Source organism: Neolamprologus multifasciatus, chromosome 23, assembly GCF_963576455.1.
Source record: "Neolamprologus multifasciatus chromosome 23, fNeoMul1.2, whole genome shotgun sequence".
NCBI lineage: Eukaryota > Metazoa > Chordata > Actinopteri > Cichliformes > Cichlidae > Neolamprologus > Neolamprologus multifasciatus.
The window spans coordinates 3,431,102-3,450,149 of record NC_140460.1 but is presented as its reverse complement, the minus strand read 5'-3'; the positions used below and the strand labels follow the sequence as shown (position 1 = coordinate 3,450,149).

Here is a 19,048-nt window from a genome sequence, read left to right as displayed (position 1 = left end):
CACTTCCGTGCACGCACAAGGTTAGCTGCAGTTTTCACCAGGGATGCAGCACCTGACGACCACTGAGCTTGTTGCTTTAACGTTTTCTTTGGGTGGTCCGGCAACCTCTGACAGAACCTCGACATCTGTTTGGAAAAATAATGGCTGAGATTCCTCACAGTCACTCTGACATTTAATTGAGGGAAGGGGACCTGTCACTGAGGTCACAGAGCAAAGGTCATTCTTTGATGCTTATTAAGAGTCTAGGGTGTGTGTGTGTGTGTGTGTGTGTGTGGGGAGGGGGTCCAATTTACGTTTTATTTTGAAAGAACATGCCTTCTGGCACAAAGGGGCTACTTCTCTCAGGTAACAAAGGTAGAATAATAGGAGCTCTTGTTAGCATGCTCCAGTATGACTCAATCACCAGAGTGTGTGGAGCAAGTTCACTGAAGTGTCCACCAAATGTTGAGCTGTGTTTGAGACTCTTATTTTAATTATTTTTGACCATGTGATGACCGAGGCTGACGCAGCAACGCAAGTGTAAATATCTTCCTGTTAGTCTAACTCGTTGCTTGCTCACCCCAGCCTCGCAGCTTTTTTCGACTGGGCCAACTCACCCCTTAACAACTTAACTGAAGATCACACAAATTAGAGGTGAGCAAATCCTTGAGCACAAGCCCAGTTGCATGCATGAGAGAAGGATCAGGTGGTTGGCATTACAGCACAACGGCATTACAGCTAGAGGCGACTGCAGTTCCCGAGAGAGAGAAAAAGTCATGAGAAAATCCCCTGGAAAATAAGGCTTTCGGGAGAAGGAGGATAATAAGAGGAAATTGACTCTGTGCGTTTGATCTACACTGAGTTTAACCAGCTCTTGGATGAGCTGGGATCAGGTGGTGGAGAGACCGTGCTTATTTCAGTCACATGGCTCCATTTACTCAAGTTCTAATTGTTTTCGCTCAACTTTTGTCCTGTGGGAGTTAAGAGCCTGCTCTCATGTGTAGGTGAAGCCTTTAACAGTCACATGGTTTCATGTTTTGCTCATTGCTCAAACTTCTAAGTTAGCTTACAAGTTTAAAGCTTCACAAAAAGATCTGCTTTAGCTTGAGTTTGATAGCAACCCCTCCTCTCTTCCTGGAAGAATTGCTACAACCATCGGCGTAACTTTGTGCTGATCTCTGTCTAAATAAATAAATCTGGGTAAATTCCCAGATGATTAGACATGCAACTATTTTGCTGGTAATACCTGAAATGAGTAAAGAAAATCCTATTTATGCAAGATAATTCATAATTTTATTGGGGGAGGGGGTCATAACCCCCCTGGAAATTACGCCCCTGGCTACAACTAGTTGGTCTGTTATCTCCCAAGGTCACAATTAACCCCTCAAGCACCTGACTGATAGAATCGGTCCTGGGTCTGGGTTAAACAAAACAACAACAACGAAAGAAACACAGGAGTGCATCTATTCATATTTGGCAGGTTATGGGCTATCATTGACCTAATGAATCACTCTGTGTGACTCCTCACAGGTCAGTAACACAATTAATGAAAGTATGACAACAATACATTAGTGGCAGTGTGGTTGGGACAGTAATGACGTTAAATTGTGGCTTATTCACAAAAAGGTTTTAATCTGACTGATCCGTACAATGAAATGCACTTGGTTTAAATAAAACTATTTTTAAAGATAGTTTTTAAAAAGGTTTTCAATGAACAATCACAGTCTATCCATACTTAAAGCACCGGGAAATGCTTGTAGTAGAGCACACAGCAGCTCAAAGACACCACATGTAACACAGGCTACTTACTGTCGTTCTTGTGCAGAACTTGTGCTCACGGTGCAGATGTACAAAATCCACGAAAGCCTCAAAGCTGTCAGAGACGACCGTAACATTTTGGCTCCAGAGCCCAGGATACTTCAGGATACAGTCTTTACCGTCTGAATGAGACTGGCTCTGAAAGCCCTGATTAAATGTTAAATGAAATTGAATCCCAGCCCTCACGGTCTCTCTATCTATCCATTGAGATCGGTAGGAGAGAAAGGTGCGCAGAGCTCCGTTGAGAACCAAAGATCAACTTAATGAATTCATCTGTCTTCGCCAAATCCAGGTCCAAGCAAATCGTGCCTTTTTTTTTCGTCTTTTAGAGCCCGGAGTATACGAGCAGTCCTCTCCCATGTGCCTTCACCCGCCCCGGCTTCGCTCTCTCATATTTCAGCATTACAATTTGTAAGTGTCCTCCCACTTCAGCGCGGAGAAATGTCACCGTTACGATTTGTTTGACATCTAAAACCCGAGCAGCTCTCGCTGTCCCCGGTTGTTCCTGGTGATCTCGAGTCGGACGGTCTTTTTTTCCGCTCCTACAGCATCGCGTTCAGCATCAGACGGCGCTTCTTTCGCTTTGATACCTTCTCTTCTCTGCAGAGAGCATGAATGAGACCCGCTTAAGAAACAGTAGCAACGTGTCCTTTTAGCCACTAAAAACTATCTGCACGTTTTTAGCTCAGCCAAAAAGTCAGAATATCTCAAATCTGCAGCTACTTTGTTTTGTTATGAAACATAACAGAAATGACACAATTCAATTACTGAAGGCGTGATTATAACAGTTTTACTCACTTAAATTTGCACTTTTGGAGTTCATTGATGCCCTGATAAGATATCTGCTGCCCTCTAGTGGCATTTAGGTTTACATGCAGTCTACATACACTCATCCTGGGCATGAATGTCAGGGTTATTTTGGTCTTTTATTTGCTTTTTCGAACTGCTGTTTGTCCAGGGTGGAATGATTGTACAGTATACACGTTTTTAGTAAAGTTCATTTAAATTGGTTTCCTGGTAAGGCGTTTAAGCGTATCCTAGCTTCCAGAAGCTTCTTTATTCATTTTCAAATAAATGTTGATGTGTGTTCGGGATCATTGTCCTGTTGGATCACCCAGCTGTGTTCAAGTTTCAACCGTTTAACTGTTGATTTTTGTGGTAAGGTTGAAGAATTTGGAGGTAGTCACGCTTCTTCATTATTCCATCCACTGTACCACTACCACTGGCACCAAAACAGGCTCGTCCATGTGGGCAGCTGCAAATTTCAGTTGGACTGCAAGGTGTCAATTTTGCAACAGGGCCTTTTGGTCAGCACACTCTCAGTCCATGTTGATGTAAAACCCACTTCACTGTATACAGTGATGCCGGATAACCAGCAGTTTTCAGTTCAGGCTTGAGCCTTTGTGGTTCCTGAACGTCGTAATCAAGTTCCTCTCATCTGAAGGTGAACGTCTGTAGGACAGTGAATAACTGAATAACTAGTACTTGCGTACAATTGCTTGAACTGGTGATCTTAGAATGCAGTTGTTTAGAAATGACCCCAAGATACCATCCCAAATCTACAATTCTCCTTCTTAGATCTACACTAAGTTCCTTGGACTTTTAACATTGTGCTGACTACTGGTCAGTCCAACGAGTGCTGACAAATCCTTTTTTTTTTTTTTAAACTGGCAAAGAAACTACCAGTTTCAGTCGATGATGATCACCATAAGTCAGGGGTGTCCAACTCCAGGCCTCAAGGGCCTGTGTCCTGCAGGTTTTAGATCTCACCCTGGGTCAGCACACCTGAATCACATAATTAGTTCATTACCAGGCTTCTGGAGAACTTCAGGACATACTGAGGAAGTAATTTAGCCATTTAAATCAGCTGTGTTGGTTCAAGGACACATTTAAAACCTGCAGGACACCGGCCCTCGAGGCCTGGAGTTGGACACCTCTGCCATAAGTTAATAAGTCTTGTCAAGGTAGAAGACACCGTAGAACCTTCAGCACCACTTACCAACAAATGAAGTGAGTGCACGAGCCGTGTGGATTACAGAAAATCCTAAATAAATTCATTTTGTTTTTAAAGAAAAAGCCTTTAAAGACGTACACTTTACAGTCATTCCAGCCATTAAAGAAAGAAATCATTAAAAGCTCAAAATTACCACGACAATCAAATCCATGATGTATGTAAACTTCTGACCACCATTTGTATTTCTGTACAATGTAACCAAATTTATTGAAATGATTCCAAAATTTGAAGTTATAAGAATGAGTAAACAGTTACACCTTTGAATTTCTGTACAGTTCTTGTAAAAAAATACTCAAGGGAAACATCAACACAAAATATTGGTAGTAATATAAAAGTAATTCACATCTTAATGTAACTCGTGGCCATCAGCTCAGTGACAGTCCAGATTTCTTAAAAAACAAACAAACAGTCAATTTCCTAATTTATAAGAATACCGAGCGGTATTTGTATGGCTTGTTTACTTCTTATTTGTCTCAACACAGCTCTGAAGAATATTCTTAACAGTGAGATCTCTCTGTTTCTCAGATGCTATGCTGTGATACAGTTTACAGTGCAGTGTTCCTTGTCCCGGCTCCGTGAAAGCAGCTTTGGAGAATACTACTTGATTGTCCTTGTTAACCTCAACTCCATATGACCGGCACAGTTGAGCTGTAAGTGATGCGTCTAAGAACAAGAGCTTAGCCAGTCTGTCAAGAGGAAAGCGACAGTTGCGGCTGCTGTATCCGTGGCTGTATATGAGCAGCAGATCTTGACGACATGTCATCAGGTGACGGTGCAGCGCGCAGGTCTGTAGGAAGTTTAGCTTTTGAGCCGACCGAAGCAAACGGACAGGGTTTCTCTCAAGGAAAGCTTGGTTGATGAAAAGAGCAAGTTTGATGTTTGGAGTGCTGCGCAGTCGCAATGGGAGCTGCATGGTGTGCTGCATAGCACGAGCTGAACCTGTAAGAGAAAATAAAGCATACAAAATTAATTGCTTTCTGCAGGACGTGGAGGAGTTCTTAATTTTTGAAAACATTCCCTGCATCAAAAATTTGCACAACACTGAACTAATGCATGCAGACTTCCAGCTTGAATATGCATACAAATACACCAAAATAGCAGATGATAAACAAAGTCACCAACCCAAGTTGTACAGCAAACTGAGCGACTGGAACTCTTCTTGGTTGGGATGAGGTCCTGATTTGGTCATGTAGCAATCCAGCAACCAGCTGAGGTATTCCTGCAGGTGTATATCATTGATACGTGGGTCGTAGAGCCGCAGTGGCTCCCCACAAAGACGATAAGAAGCATAGATGAGGAAACGAACGGTCCGCTCTAAAATGACCACGCAGTCCAATCCCGACATCCTCTGGATGATCATGTCCTGCTTCACAGCACGAAGACGGTCAAAGACAAAGGTATAAACCTGCGCGACAACAAATAAGTAAACAACAAATTAGTCATCTTTAATCTATGATGATAGATTCTGTTTTGCTACTTTTCCATCAGATATTTTCACATATTTTAAAATGAACAGACAGTGAAACATTTGTCGTTCCCTGGTAAGGCTTGATTTAGACTTCGGCTATAACGTAACCTACGTAGGTGGCTAATGTCGTTGCTGGCATTTATGCTTGTGTATTATGTTTTAACTACCTTGTTGTAATGTCCCTGGGTTGTACAGCGAGCTGTGACCCGCCTCTTTGTTGTGGTTGGTTATTTTCGGGGGCAAATATATTTGTATCTTTAAAATTCTCCACTTCTTTGTACATTGGTGAAACTATCAGAATGGATGTGAACAAATCTCCCTTCAGGAATTTGCTGACATTTGTGAGTGTTTATATCGATGTCATGATTATTTGTTCAAGAGAAAGCGATTGTTATTCTTTCACTGATAAATTCAAAAACTGCAGCAAAAAAGTAGCTGTAGCAATAGTAATGCACAGGGGGAAGTGACCATATTGAAAGAGTCACTCACAGCAAGCAGCCTATGTCAACCCAACGATTAGTTACAACATAGCAACGCTGTAGATTTCCCGCTGAAGCACAAATCCCTAGAAAGAACCACTTGCAATACAGTTTAAATGTATACAGAAGAATAACCTACAGCAAGTTTAAGACAGGAAGGTTCAAGAATTGGGATTATGACAACAAAATTAAAGTTTTACAACTGCACTTTTTGTCAAAGCACCGTTAGGTTCTTGGTAAAATAAAGAACTAGTTTCTGCACGTGCATGTTGTTTTGAAGATGGTAACACACACTTCTGCAAAATAAATAAATGGGTCCTAAATTTAAATTCTTTAGCTGTCTTTAAATAATAACAAAAGTTTAATTTCTAAGTCACCAATTCAGTTATTAAACATGAATCATTTCCTGATATTATGTACCATAAACAATGAAATGATTTTTGCTGAGAAATGTTACTTCAGAAAGACTTGTGTGAATGCAGTATTTTACACATTTTATAGCGGGTATAGGTTGGACTTATTTACTGTTACACAAAGTCCCAAGCTTTTGTGGAAATCAACAATTTGACCGATCGGTGTAAATGCTACGTACCTCAGTCCATGGATACAGGCTCAGGGCGGCTGCAATGTCATTAATAAGGTAGTTAACAGTTTTCAGCAGCACAGGAGGTGGTCTGAGGTCACTGGGTTTAGTTGAGTCCTTCCCAGCTGCTGGTCTGGAATACTCCTTAACGGCACGCGATGGGTCTCCTTTTGGCCGCCGATCTTTCTCTGTGCCTGGTAACATTTCAAAATGGTGAAGTCGGTTCTGAGCCTCACGATCCCGTAACTCCTGGGCGGGGCACATCGTTTGGCAGGTCCCCTTTGGCACCGTGTCCTCTTCATGCTGTCTGGGTTCCTGCTCCTCCTCGTCCGCCTGTCTAACTTGTGCTTTCCCTTCACCTTGCCATTGCTCTTTATCCCTTTGTCTCCATTGTCCTTCTGACGGTGCACCCCTCCTCTGTGAGTGAGATCTGTTTGATTGACAGTTTAATTAGTAATTAATATTGATATTGCAAATCATCTTAACATTAATAATACTCTATCTTTGAAAGCAAAGACGATGTATGGATAAATATCATCCTTGGGGATTGTGTTCCTGGATCTTCAACTGAACTGGAGCTGACGATGGTAGTTCTACACCAGGGAACTGCTGTGAGGTAGAAGCCACTGTAGCTAGCCCCTGCAGAAGGTGGAGAACTGGCTCATCAGCTGGTCCACAAAACTCAACAACAACTGCTGAATAGAAGAAGGACTATCTCTGGAGCTGAATAGATTTTCTTTGTGCTCTTACCACTTTCTCTGGTCTCATCTTTGCTTCTAACTTTGCCCCCAAACTGCTCAACCTGAACCGTCCCTATATTTGCAATCCTGTGGTCATTCTCAGTGGAAATCCTAGCATCTTCAGCTTAGCCTCCTGTTTTTTTGTCAGTGCCACTGTCTCCAAACCACAGATCAGGTCTCACTACTATCTCAGAGACCTTCCCCTTTACTCTTGCTGCTATCTGTCACAAATGTGTCCCAAGATTTGTATCCTCCTGCTCCACCCTACCTGCACCCTCTTCTTCTGTTCTCTTGTCTTTTGGTGTTGATGGCTGCCCTCAGGTATCTAAACGTACCTACCTCTACTTCTTACAACTTCGTTGAGCGTGCATCCCTCACATGTACTCTTTCTAGCTTCTACTGACTTTTATTCCTCTCATCTCCAGAGCATACCTGCACCATACTCTCGCTAAAGAACACAATATCACCTGCAGAGATCATGGTCCATGGAGACTCCTGCCTGACCTCATCTGTCAGCCTGTCCATCACCACTGCAAACAAGGAAAATCTCAGTACTGATGCCCGCTACTGCACACGCCACCACCGTCTCACTATCCTCACACATGCACCAATTCAACATTTTTAAACCGCAGCATAAACGTTTTGCTAACGTTTATATTATAATGTGCATATTCGAGTTTCATCCAAGTAAATATGCAACAAGCAACTTTTTTTTTAATATAACGTTTTCATCCCACCGCTAAAACAGGAAGCCCCAAATCTTAAAGTACCTCTCTTGCTCCTTTGCAGATACAGGGTTAGAATAACACAACGCAACAAAGGATACGGTGTCGTGCATGCAATGTGTAAAGGATAAATTACTGCATATACACATATACATATATATCTGCCACAGGTGTTATTGCAGCGCAGCGCTGACCATCATGCTAATGTCTAACTTGGACGGCTAGCTAGCTGTCTGGACGGTTGGCTACCAAACAAAAACACATCGTTATTTCCACCCAAACATGTTTTTCGAAGCAAAAAACATACAACTTACATTTGGTTTATAATACAATTTTAAGAAATGCTCACTTTATGTGAAATAAATGTTTTACTCACATGCGACGGTTTCTCCTGCGATTCATTGGCTCTCTGTAAAGGGAAGGTCGTCACTTTCCACAAACTACCAATAGAAATGACCCATTGTTGTCTTGATGAACGTCACATCCGGGTGAGGATGGACTTATTTAAATTCGAATTTTTTTTATGACTTTAAAACGTAGTTTTTGATGTTTAGTTAAAATTGCAATATAAAACAAGCACACATAGGGGGTAAAACAAAAATTCAAACGTGTTGTTAGACTCATAAATCAAATTAATAATTTTGCCAATTTATTTCTGAATAATAAATTCAGAAATTTATTATTCAGAAATAATAAATCAAATTTCTTTCTAAATCAAAAATCAAGTTTTTGATTTAGTGACAAGGTATGTTAGAGTTATTTGATCCCCTGTATTCAGCAACCTTGGCTAGGATATTATGGATTCTTAGTGCAATGCAATTTTTCATAGTCTGCAAAATCTAAATTCTTTCTTGTATTTATTGGTCACATCTATAAAGAAGCAATTAGTCCACATTTACAACATTACAACACAACCACAAAGAAAATCACAAATGTACACCTACACAGTACACACAAAAACAGACAAAACCTGTGAATATATAGAAATCATAAAACATGTGGAGTTGGAGCATATCCAAAGTGCTTGTTCTGTGTATCCCATGCTGAATGTTATCCTTCAGTGTTTGGGGCAGTAAAGCTCTCTGGATCTTGAACTGCCCAGCTGCTCCTCCTCTGTGCTCTGCTGCACATAGATTCTTTGACGACAGACCAGTGATGACAGTTCCAGCTGCTCCTTAAAGGCCCTGGAGGGAGAAAAAAAAAAGTGATAGTTTTTAAAGGTTTTGATAAAGCTGCCATACCCACACTGTTACACAACCTGTGAAGGAACAAAACAATCATAACCTAACACCGCAAAACACAACTTTCTTTATACATGTGCCTACCCGGACAGCTGCTGACTGATGTCCTTTGATGTTACTTTTATGTCTCGAAGGCACTCCAGAGATGTGCTGTTGTCCTTATAATCACCCTCTGTGCACTCCAACAGCAATTTCTCACTCTCCTTCAAGGATGCCACAGCTTTATCTGAAAGGGGTCAATTTGGGAAAGAAAAAAAAAAAAAAAAAAAAAAAAAAATCAGAAAACACAATATAATTTTCTCCAAGCTACATACCACATATGACTTTTGTTGTAACAAAAGCCCACAGTGGTTATACAGTTTTAAATGGCTCATGTAAATGCCTCAAAAATATATTTCTAAATATAAAATTAGACTTAAAACAAGGGTCTTACCATAGCCTTACAGTATACCACTATCTTGTAAAATCCAAGCAACAGAGCCCAAGCAAAACTTGATTCATGGAAGAATTTTATTTTATTTATTTTTTAAATACAGTTCTTTAAGTCTTTTTTATTTTTCCAGTCAGAGCACCCCCTGCTGGGCACTTTGTTATTAAACCACAGCTAAATCACCCCAAGTATATTTTTAAATTAGTGTGTGTGTGTGTGTGTGTGTGTGTGTGTATCCTCCTCCTGTCAACAGTTTGACATAGAAAGGATTTCTCCATGTAGCTTTTAAATTTCACCAACATAAGTAGTAGATCAAAACATTTATATGGAGGCTTAATGGAGTCTGCATCAGTGCAATTTTGTGGGTTTTTTTGTTTGTTTTTTTTAAAATCGTACTTATGAGTTTAATGTAAAAAAATTACCTAGAAATTCACGTCTATCTCCATCAATGTAGAAATTCTTAACAGGCAGCTCATGTCGGGTGGTGTCAACAGCTGAAGCAAAAGACTTGTAGTCCTTTGTAAACTGACCAACAGCCTCTGCCACAGGAGTCAGTGTAGCAATCTGAGGGACAATAATTATAGAACATGAATCAATTATACACTTTGTGTGTCCACCCTTTTTCATTTCAAAAACATGTTTTGACCAGACATTAATAGAATCCAGCATCATTCAAAAGAGTGTACAAAAGAACCAAAGTTTGCTACCTAAGTGTATTTTCGCATTAGTTAACCCAAAATTCAAATGGACATTAAATATCCTAGTGCGTCACCAAAAACTAGAATAATAAAAAAACACAATTGTAATTGAATTAAAAAAGTAACGGTTTAATATAGTTTATATTCAGTATGTTTAAAGTGAAATATTTCAAGCCTTTTTTGTTTGATTTTGATAACTTTGGCTTAAGCTGCCACATGAGGAAAACTGATGACAGTTGTCCAGTGCTATTCAGGGGCTGCATCCTTCGGAGGCCGCATTTGAAGGCCGATTACCTCACAGCCAGGTGACGAAGGCTGTCCCAACTCGAAGGCTGCTCCAAATGCAGCCGAAAAATGAGTCCTTCATTTCCCCGAATTTGAAGGATGGGCCGGGTATATCCGTCGTGGCCCAACCTATCCCAGAATTTATAGAACGGCCCAGCCAATTCCAGTTTCCAACAATGACGGCAGCTACTTGTTTGTAAGATTTTTCTTCTTACACTTTTCAAATACTTAATTAAATTATTATTTATAATATTTTTATAATAATATAAAATACTTTTCAAGCGCAGCAATGGCAGAGGAGAGTGGCTAAAGAGTTTGAAATATTACTCCTTTAGATAAGCCAGGAGCAGACAGCTGCGTTTATTAAACTCCTCTGAGACAGTGACGCAAATCTGAAGGCTAGACCGTCCCATTTCACAGCCTCACACTTCTCGGTCTTTGAAGGACCTGGCCCACGTAGACCGCAAAGGATGCAGCCCCTGAATTGGGACACAGCTCAGGTGACAATGATCGACACCCTCTACGAGGACAGCAAAGGCTGAATGCTCACAGAGTGCTGTACTAAAGCATATTAATAGGAAGTCAACAAATAGGACCTCTCTTCAGTCTCAGCTGCAGGTTTCCCCAATATTTCCTATTTGTTATCTTATCAACAAATAGGGAAAAAAATGTGGTAGGAAAAGCTGCACAGCCCTGAGAGGATTGTCAAGAAAAGTTGATTCAAGGACATGTGAGAGATTCCCAAGGAGTGAATGAAGGCCAGTGTCACAGAATCCAGGTCCAGATCACTTTTCATGTCCAAAATCAACACAGACATCTACCAGCAGATGAACAGCATCATCCATGCTTCATCTGCTTACAAGTGTTGTAAGCAGTGCCACAACAGAACACAACAGTATTAATTAAAACACATGTTAAAAAAGGAAAACACCATTTATTATTCCAGACCTGCAAATCCAGCAGTTCATTCACCAGCCGTTTCTTTTCTGCGAGGAGGTACTGACGTTTCTTCTCCTTGACCTCATCATGCAATGACTGCTCTTCCTCCATTGCTTGCAGAATCTTTGTTTCTGCCTCAGCCTTGAGTTTTGCTGTATTGCTCTCCATCTTAAGTAAAAAAATTGTAAGCATAATATCTCTCAATGTAGAAGTCACCAAAATAATAAAATAGATGACTATGTTTTCACTTAATATCTTACTGTACACTAACTGAACTGTTATCAGATCTATTACATCAACTAACCTTAGCTGTGAGGTAGGCCAGAAGAAATGTTTCCATCTCAACCATCATCTTTTCATTCTCTGGATTTCTTTCAGGTTCTACTGCATTTTCAATGACTGTTCGATCTTGGGAGACAAACAAAAAACAAAGTTACAGGACAGTCCAAACCATAAAAAATGTTCAGCATTTTTATTCAGTTTACCTTTGATAACCGAAATATCTAAATCTGGTCGAAAGCGGGGATTATCTGAGAATGTGGACTGCAGAACACTTTTCCCAAGAAGTGATGCTTCATTTTCACGTGACATCATTGCTAAAAAGGAAGAAAAATGAGAATGTGTTATTTACAGCTATCATTTAGAGCAGCGGTCCCCAACCCCCGGGCCTCGGACCGGTACCTGTCCGTGAGTCGTTTGGTACCGGGCCGCGAGAGTTGAGGCTCAGGTGTGAAATGTATAGTTTTCAGGGTTTTTAATCGATTTTCAGCGTTATTTTGTTATCGTTTTTATCGTTTACTCGGTTTTCCTGGGTCTTTTCATGTGTGTTATGAATAAATCTTCTTTTTTTCAGTACCGGTACTAGTTTTATTTTTCTGTATTTATCCGCGACACCTTAAAGGCCGGTCCATGAAAATATTGTCGGGCATAAACCGGTCCGTGGCGCAAAAAAGGTTGGGGACCGCTGCTTTAGACCATAGACGCTTACTCAGATGCTGTGCTTTTTTGCACTACTAAAGATATTAACTGAAAACAATTCAACTAGAATCAATCTAAATAGTTGACTGTATCCATTTGTCAGTTGATAATATTTTTTCAGAAAACATAATTTCCATTGTCACTTTTTTTAAATATATACAAGCAGAGCACATCCATATCCAGGAACAGTGGATTCGGAAAGCCGCTGAACTGAAAAGAGGCACAAAACTACATTCCATCAAGTCTCAAACTGATGGAATGTAGTTGGGAAGTTTTATCTTAGAAGAGCCAAAGTCAAAGTGAGGGATTTTCTCACTTCTCTCTTTTTAATTTTTATGTGTATCCAATTTCTCTCCAGAAGGCTAGATCGCATGCTGTATTGTAAACTTCATGATACAAGATCTTTTGCAGTCCAAAATTAAAAACTGCCAGTAGCTGTAATATTTCAAGTGGTTGTGACTTGGTTGTTTGGCAGCCTACTTGTAAATCATAATGCATGATTTTATTGTCATGTTGGCTAAGGTAGATTTAACTACTGAGCTCTAAAGTGAACTGGATACCTCTGATCTGCATCAAAGTCTTGACAGATGAAAATAAAAGCTTTTTATAAAGCTGATAATATAATTACAGTGCACAACACTTACTATACACGCCTGAATCAGCACCCACAGTCACAACTATGGCCACAGGGATTACTTACATGTTGCATATGGGGCCATTGAGCGTCTTGTCGGAGTAGCCGCCTTTGGTTTGACACCTGTGGGTTTTGGTGAAGATGGTCGTGGCACAGTGATCGACTCATTGGTCAGTGAGTTACTCTGTTAATGTTTACAGAGATGCAATCAGTATGAAAAACGTGACAGCAAAATTCAAGATGAAATTAAGACGTGTGCTAAATATAAATGTGAGGCTGAAGACAACATATCAACATCTTAGCTTAGAAAGCTATGTAGAACGATGAATAATGATGTATCTAATGAACAAGTGAAGCACATATTTTACAGAAAGACAGAAATAAAAATAGCCTTACCTTTGAAAGAGATGTCTTCTCAGCAGACTGAAGATATCGAGACTTAACAACAGTCCCACTTGCTAAAGATTAATGAGGACATTTATAGATATTATTTAAGAAAGGAAAAAAACATTTAGACTGAATGTTGCTGTAACACAGGGGTGGGGAAACTCCAGGCCCCAACTGCCGGTGTCCTGCAGGTTTTAGAGAGTCCTTGATCCAACACAGCTGATTTAAATGGCTAAATTACGTCCTCAACATGTCATGAAGTTCTCCAGAGGCCTGGCGATGAACTAATCATTTGATTCAGGTGTGTTGACCAAGGGTGCTATCTAAAACCTGCAGGACACCGGCCCTTGAGGCCTGGAGTTCCCCACCCCTGCTGTAACACATCTGTGCAAGCCTCACATCACTAAAGTCCTCTATAAAGGAAAAATAGTTCAGCAAGTTCTAGAAAAATTGTGTAATGATTATTTTATTTATACCTAACAGCTTTCATGCAAATTGAGTTGCATTATTAGATATTTTGTGGAAAATCACACAGACAGTGATCAGCTCAAATACCTTGTGGAAGACCCTTTGAGGACTATTTAGGACTTATGTGATGTCTGACACTGACAGCTGTAGGTAAAATTAACAATCTATTAAGCCCATAGTAGCATCGCATACTTACATTTAACAGTTTTCTTCACAGATCCGACGTTGTTGGCTTTATTAGCAGGGTTACTGCTTTTTGAACTGAGAAGAAATAAAGGATACAGAAATGAGGACGAAAATGGAACAAACAGAAAGTATGCTAAGCCAGACGCTATAATGTTAGCCGAGCTATCCTCAGCTTTCTTTACACAAAAAAATTCTTGTAAATATACTTCTACTTATAAACTATTTTCTAAATACGTCTAGGCCTGTCGCTAAAGAAAAGAATATATAGTGCGTCAAAGAGAAACCGCAGAGCTTCAGTGTGTTTTTTGCACATTAAAATAAGCTACAATTTAAAACAAATCAAACACCGGAGAATGTTACAACAGCAGTGTAAAAAAAAAAGGGAAAATATAGAAACTACCTTTTAGAGTCGGTGGGGATGCTTTTAAAACTACTTGGAACTGTTGTCGCTCTTCTCGACGCCATAATGTTTTGAAGAAAACCGCCTGTACGCCGACTTTGTAAACCGGAAGAAACATGAACTCACGCTTTCTTTTTGTTCCGCGTTCCACCGCGGCTTTTTAAAAGCAACTGGAACGTCTTTTGCACCTACAGTACTGAAGTAAGTACAGTTATCACGGCTCATCTAAATTCGTTTTTTTACTAAACGATTTGTAGCTACGTAATCTTTTCCTTCAGAATATCCCATAACCTCTAGTTAAGTTCCTTCTCCTTATTCTGAAGCTTCATTTTTAACAGCAACAACTGTGTTTGCACATAGAGTTACGTCCTTAGGATTTTGCAAACTGGGACAATTTTCTGCAAATGTGCCTCTGTACACCACCACAGTGGATTTTGAATCATGCAGTCAAGCTCTGACTGAAGTGCAGACTTTCAGGTTTACCTTATGGGGTTTAACTGCATTAACTGTCTTTTTATACACAATTCCCTATTTTGAGAAGCTCAAAATTAAGGACAATTTCAACAATTTTAAGTATAAAAACAGTTTTTAGTCGTTGGTTGAAAATCCTTTGCAGCCTAAAATTCATGGATATCACCAAATACTGTTTTCTCTCTTTACTGCAGCAATCTTCAGCTGTTGCTTGTTTGTGGATGTCTTCTAGATGTTTTCTCAAGGTTTAATCTGTCCTTCCCGTTCTTAAGTGTAACTAGTGGATGGCACCCTGCTGTAAACCCTGGATAATGATACTCATACCTCATCGAGAGTGTTCTTCACTTGGGTAGATGTTCTAATTTTTTTTCTTTACCACAGAGAGAATTCTGTGATCATCTTCTTTGGTTGTCTTCCATGATCTTCCTGACCTTTTGGTGTTCCCGAGTATTCATTCTTTTTAAGATGGAACCAGATTGCTGATTTTGCAACTTTCTCTAATAGATTTACGTGGGGGTTAATTATGGCCCCCTTCACTTGCACTGACTGAATTCTAATGAAACGCTACAAATTGCAAGTTCAACACTTGGGATCAACTCCAGATCTTTTAGTTTCTTAATTTGTCATGGAATAATGAAGGAATAGACCTCGCCTGGCCCTAATTTTTCAATTACAATTGTCCAGTTACAATTTAATATGGCCACTATATATAAAAATGACTGTAATTAAAAAACTGATACTTAACTCTTATGGGATTAACTGTATATTGTGACAAAGCCGAGGATCTCCAGTCAAATTATGGTTGGAAAAAAGAATTCCTACTGACCTCAGGTAATTTCAGAGACTGCAGTTGATCTGGTAACCACTAGATGGGTGTAAGAGCCTGCATCCACTGTCAGTGTAAGCTCAACTTCTTTGACATTCATGTAAACTTCATTCACTAAAAAGCTAAAAGCTGTTATTGTATATTTTTCACATATTTCTACAGAATATTGTATTTGTTTTAATCGCTATGTAGTTATGTGGTGCATGTGTTTTTGACTTTTGCTGCCATGACGCCAGGTCTCTCTTGGAAACGAGATTTTTAATCTTAGTGAGATTTTTACCTTGATAAATAAAGGAGTTATTACAAAAAATCATTTTTAAAACTACATTTAAGTCTGTATTTGTTCTGCATTTCAGTTGATGTAAAGATGTTTTGATTTCTTTTTTGTTTTTGTTTCTGTTGAGGGTCAAGAGGTGTCTGGAGCTAATCTCTTTGGGGTGTCAGAAGAACAGAGATGACCTGGCTGGAACCTGTTCACAGACAGATGCCGAGGAGAACATGCAGACCTGATGCATGTACCTACATGTGTATCTTCAGCCCATATGTGAATATCTGCTTAGTGAGTTATCTTACTTGTGGTGGTTTGTGTACACTGGTCTTAGAAGACATAATGAATGCTTATCCCACCTGTATAGGCTAGTCTTAAACAACAGGAAGGACAATAGGAGGAGACGGGGTGTGGTACTGGATGGCAAACAATGGTCAGCCACTTCTGTCTTAAGTCCCTTCCACAGAAATGAACAGATGAACCATTAGAAGTAGACAGCAAGAGGGAACATAAGAATATCTGGGTATCTAAAACTGAATGTACTTTTGTTCTTTTCTTCTTATCCTTGTTTATTTGAGGTGACTGTAGCTCAGGAGGTCGACCGGATCATTTACTAATCAGAAGGTTGGTGATTCAATCCCTGGCTGCTCCACTACGAAAGTATCCTTGGGCAGAGTTGCTCTCCAGTGCGTTCATCTGTGTGTGAATGATAGAAAAATCTGCTTGTGTGAACAAAGCATGTTATATAAAGTAGTTTGAGTGCTCAAATAGAGTAGAAAAGCATTTTTTTTCTTCATATTTTACATTTATACGTGTTGGAAAACATCCAGCCTTTGAAACTTCTTTTATTCTGACCTTTCTGTTTTAATGAGTTTTTCACGATGAAGGCTGACCATTTGGACTTGGCACTAAAACTGATCTCACACACAAGTGCATGCCTGTATTTGTGTGTGCATACAGTTTGTGTGTGTGTGTGTGAGAGAGAGAGACACCTTAACCCTACATTATCAGTCTGTGTAAAGGCCGGGTCTTATCGCGACTCTCTTCTCTCTCAGAGTAATAATGCCTTGAAGATGGCTGTTGTGAGCTTGCATGCTTGCTGGCCATCTCTCACCACCAGGCAATGCCAGCACCAATGACTGCTTTGAGATATACAAGAAGTGTTGTTAATGATGGTGACATAAACACTGACACTTTTGGTGTCAGTTTGTGATATTTATGATTAAATAAAATTAACGTTCTACTGGAAATGTGGCTTCCTTTCGCTTCCTTTCTGGAGTAAAATAAGACATTCAAAGCAGGCTTAAAGGCTTGCACTGAAAGAGTGAGAAGTGCATGTTGAAAGATAGTTTTACAAGGAGACATGGAGGGGCTGAATGAAAGTCCTTGTCTCCTCTCTGAGCCCACCTCTCTTGCCTTTTTCGCTCTGCTCCGAAACTCTGACGTCTAATGAAGGATCTACCTATGTCACTGTGACCTCACTGATACTCTGCTCTGCAGTTTGGGATGATTATAATGCAAGGTGAAACAGCTTTGAAGAGTAAAACACTTGTATTTACTCCTAACATCTGTGCGCATTTGATAATGTGTAAACAGACACAAGCCAGCCATGCCTTTCTTCCCTCTGTGGTGAGCTGTTACTCATCACCCAGTCTGCCAGTCTGGTCCACATAGCCTCCCAGGAATGCTTCAAAAACACAGAACCTCACACAGTAAAGCCAACAAACAGTATTTCCAACGTTCAGTATCTGAATTAGATCACCATGCTCTATATTTCCTTCTGTTTAAAGGTTTGCTTGTGGGTATATGTAATGCTTTAAACAAGGTTTAATTATTATTTTTTATTTATCTATGTGAAACTATTTTCAGCAGACAAAGAATTTCCTTCCTTTGTTTTCTGGCCAGCTCAGCTCTCCAGGACAGAGGGGTGTATGGTTTCCTCTGTTTGCTCTTCTGTCAGCGGCTCTCGTTATAGAAAAGCACCTACAGACCAGTCAGCCAAGACCTTTACACTCAGCAAGCTTCCCCCTGTTGACTGATCATACTAAGGAGCGGAGTATTAGGGCAGTGTTTGCCTCTTCACTTTATTATAACGAGGCTGTTTGTTGTTTTCTCTGACTACTTTAGCCCCTAAATATAAGAACTTCTGTGTTTTATGTCATTAAACTAGGTTGGCTGTGGCTCAGGTAGTAGAGCGGATCGTTTACCAATTGGAAGGTTGTTGGATCAATCGCGTCCTTGTGTCAAAGTTACCTTGGGCAAGATACTGAACCTGAAGTTGTCCCTGATCTGAGTGTGTGTGTGAATGTAGGATAAAATGAATGCGATTGGGTGAATGAGATTTATAGTGGAAAGTAAATGTGGGCAGATGGATCCAAATATGGGTAGTATCATTACTGATAGTGCACCAGTATTGGTATTGGATCAATACTAGCAAAATGAGAGTGATACTTTGTTTCCATCTTATAAGTTCAGTATGTAAAAGTTTGAATTGTGTTTAAAAAAAAAAATTAATGAAAAAAAATCTATCTTAAACTAGAGGTGGGAATCACCATACATCCCACGATACGATATTATCACAATACTTAACGCACGATACGATATTATTGCAATTTTTTAAAATATTTTGCGATATTCAGATTCTGTACATAAAGGTAAACTTTATCAATATTCATTTTCTCTAATATCAAAGTCTCACACTCAGTCTTTCTCTCATTTCAGTTTTATTGTTGACAAACTGAACGGTTTGTATTACAGTCTAGTCCAACTTAACTGAATCAACCATCTGGTACAATTATAGCTATTCTGAACTATGCAGTTTATGAAAACTATGCAGCCCCTTCAGCAACTGAAGAATTTGAAAGTAAATTAAAACAAAATATAATTTTACATTAAATAAAAAAGTTTTAAACTTAATTAAAATAAAACATGTCTTAAATTAAAATAAGTAAACTGTCATGTTTATTGCTGCCAAAAAAAGTTTAACACATTTGGGCAGTGAAGGAATGTCAGGATTCTTGCTCAGAAAAAG

General features: G+C 39.6%; 3 protein-coding genes and 1 long non-coding RNA gene across 7 annotated transcripts in view; 1 reads left to right on the top strand and 3 right to left on the bottom strand.

The window, feature by feature from the left end:
- The window catches only part of cpamd8 (C3 and PZP like alpha-2-macroglobulin domain containing 8), a 51,674-nt gene extending 48,243 nt beyond the window's left edge, over positions 1–3,431 (bottom strand). For both annotated transcript variants that reach the window (XM_085150403.1, XM_085150404.1), the window contains exon 1: positions 1,789–3,431. In XM_085150403.1, coding sequence (XP_085006529.1) covers positions 1,789–1,874 — 86 coding nt within the window. In that variant the 5' untranslated portion in view covers positions 1,875–3,431. The remainder of the gene's footprint in view (positions 1–1,788) is intronic.
- Positions 3,432–4,005: 574 nt separating this feature from the next.
- On the bottom strand, positions 4,006–8,440 carry sac3d1 (SAC3 domain containing 1). 3 transcript variants are annotated; one of them, XM_085150423.1, is made up of 5 exons: positions 8,183–8,300; positions 7,549–7,611; positions 6,351–6,771; positions 4,934–5,216; positions 4,006–4,750 (listed from the first exon to the last, which is right to left on the bottom strand). In XM_085150423.1, the coding sequence occupies exons 2-5, from the start codon at positions 7,566–7,568 to the stop codon at positions 4,269–4,271; spliced, it is 1,206 nt and encodes a 401-aa protein (XP_085006549.1). In that variant the 5' UTR covers positions 7,569–7,611; positions 8,183–8,300; the 3' UTR covers positions 4,006–4,268. The 3 variants fall into 3 exon arrangements, with proteins under 3 accessions (XP_085006549.1, XP_085006550.1, XP_085006548.1); XM_085150424.1 differs by lacking the exon at positions 8,183–8,300 and adding an exon at positions 7,852–8,168; XM_085150422.1 differs by lacking the exon at positions 7,549–7,611 and having other exon boundaries at positions 8,183–8,440.
- A 206-nt stretch (positions 8,441–8,646) lies between these two features.
- Positions 8,647–14,562, bottom strand: haus8 (HAUS augmin like complex subunit 8). The gene is made up of 10 exons (XM_085152671.1): positions 14,453–14,562; positions 14,063–14,127; positions 13,408–13,469; positions 13,078–13,195; positions 11,885–11,995; positions 11,704–11,807; positions 11,409–11,567; positions 9,900–10,041; positions 9,132–9,273; positions 8,647–8,990 (listed from the first exon to the last, which is right to left on the bottom strand). The coding sequence occupies exons 1-10, from the start codon at positions 14,515–14,517 to the stop codon at positions 8,864–8,866; spliced, it is 1,095 nt and encodes a 364-aa protein (XP_085008797.1). The 5' UTR covers positions 14,518–14,562; the 3' UTR covers positions 8,647–8,863.
- On the top strand, positions 14,549–18,085 carry LOC146490733 (uncharacterized). Its single transcript, XR_014872561.1, has 4 exons — positions 14,549–14,653; positions 16,154–16,308; positions 16,596–16,677; positions 17,029–18,085. It is a non-coding gene; the product is annotated as an uncharacterized LOC146490733 (long non-coding RNA).
- The last annotated feature ends 963 nt before the right edge of the window (positions 18,086–19,048 follow it).

Coding starts and splice junctions, on each gene's coding strand:
- sac3d1 (XM_085150422.1), bottom strand. CDS start 8,208: ATGAATCGCAGGAGAAACCGTCGCAT. Junction 6,772..8,182: donor CGCAGGAGAAACCGTCGCAT/GTGAGTAAAACA, acceptor TCAATCAAACAG/ATCTCACTCACAGAGGAGGG. Junction 4,751..4,933: donor CAGTTTGCTGTACAACTTGG/GTTGGTGACTTT, acceptor TTTCTCTTACAG/GTTCAGCTCGTGCTATGCAG.
- haus8 (XM_085152671.1), bottom strand. CDS start 14,517: ATGGCGTCGAGAAGAGCGACAACAGTTCCAAGTAGTTTTAAAAGCATC. Junction 14,128..14,452: donor ATCCCCACCGACTCTAAAAG/GTAGTTTCTATA, acceptor ATTTCTTCTCAG/TTCAAAAAGCAGTAACCCTG. Junction 11,808..11,884: donor AGATATTTCGGTTATCAAAG/GTAAACTGAATA, acceptor TTGTCTCCCAAG/ATCGAACAGTCATTGAAAAT.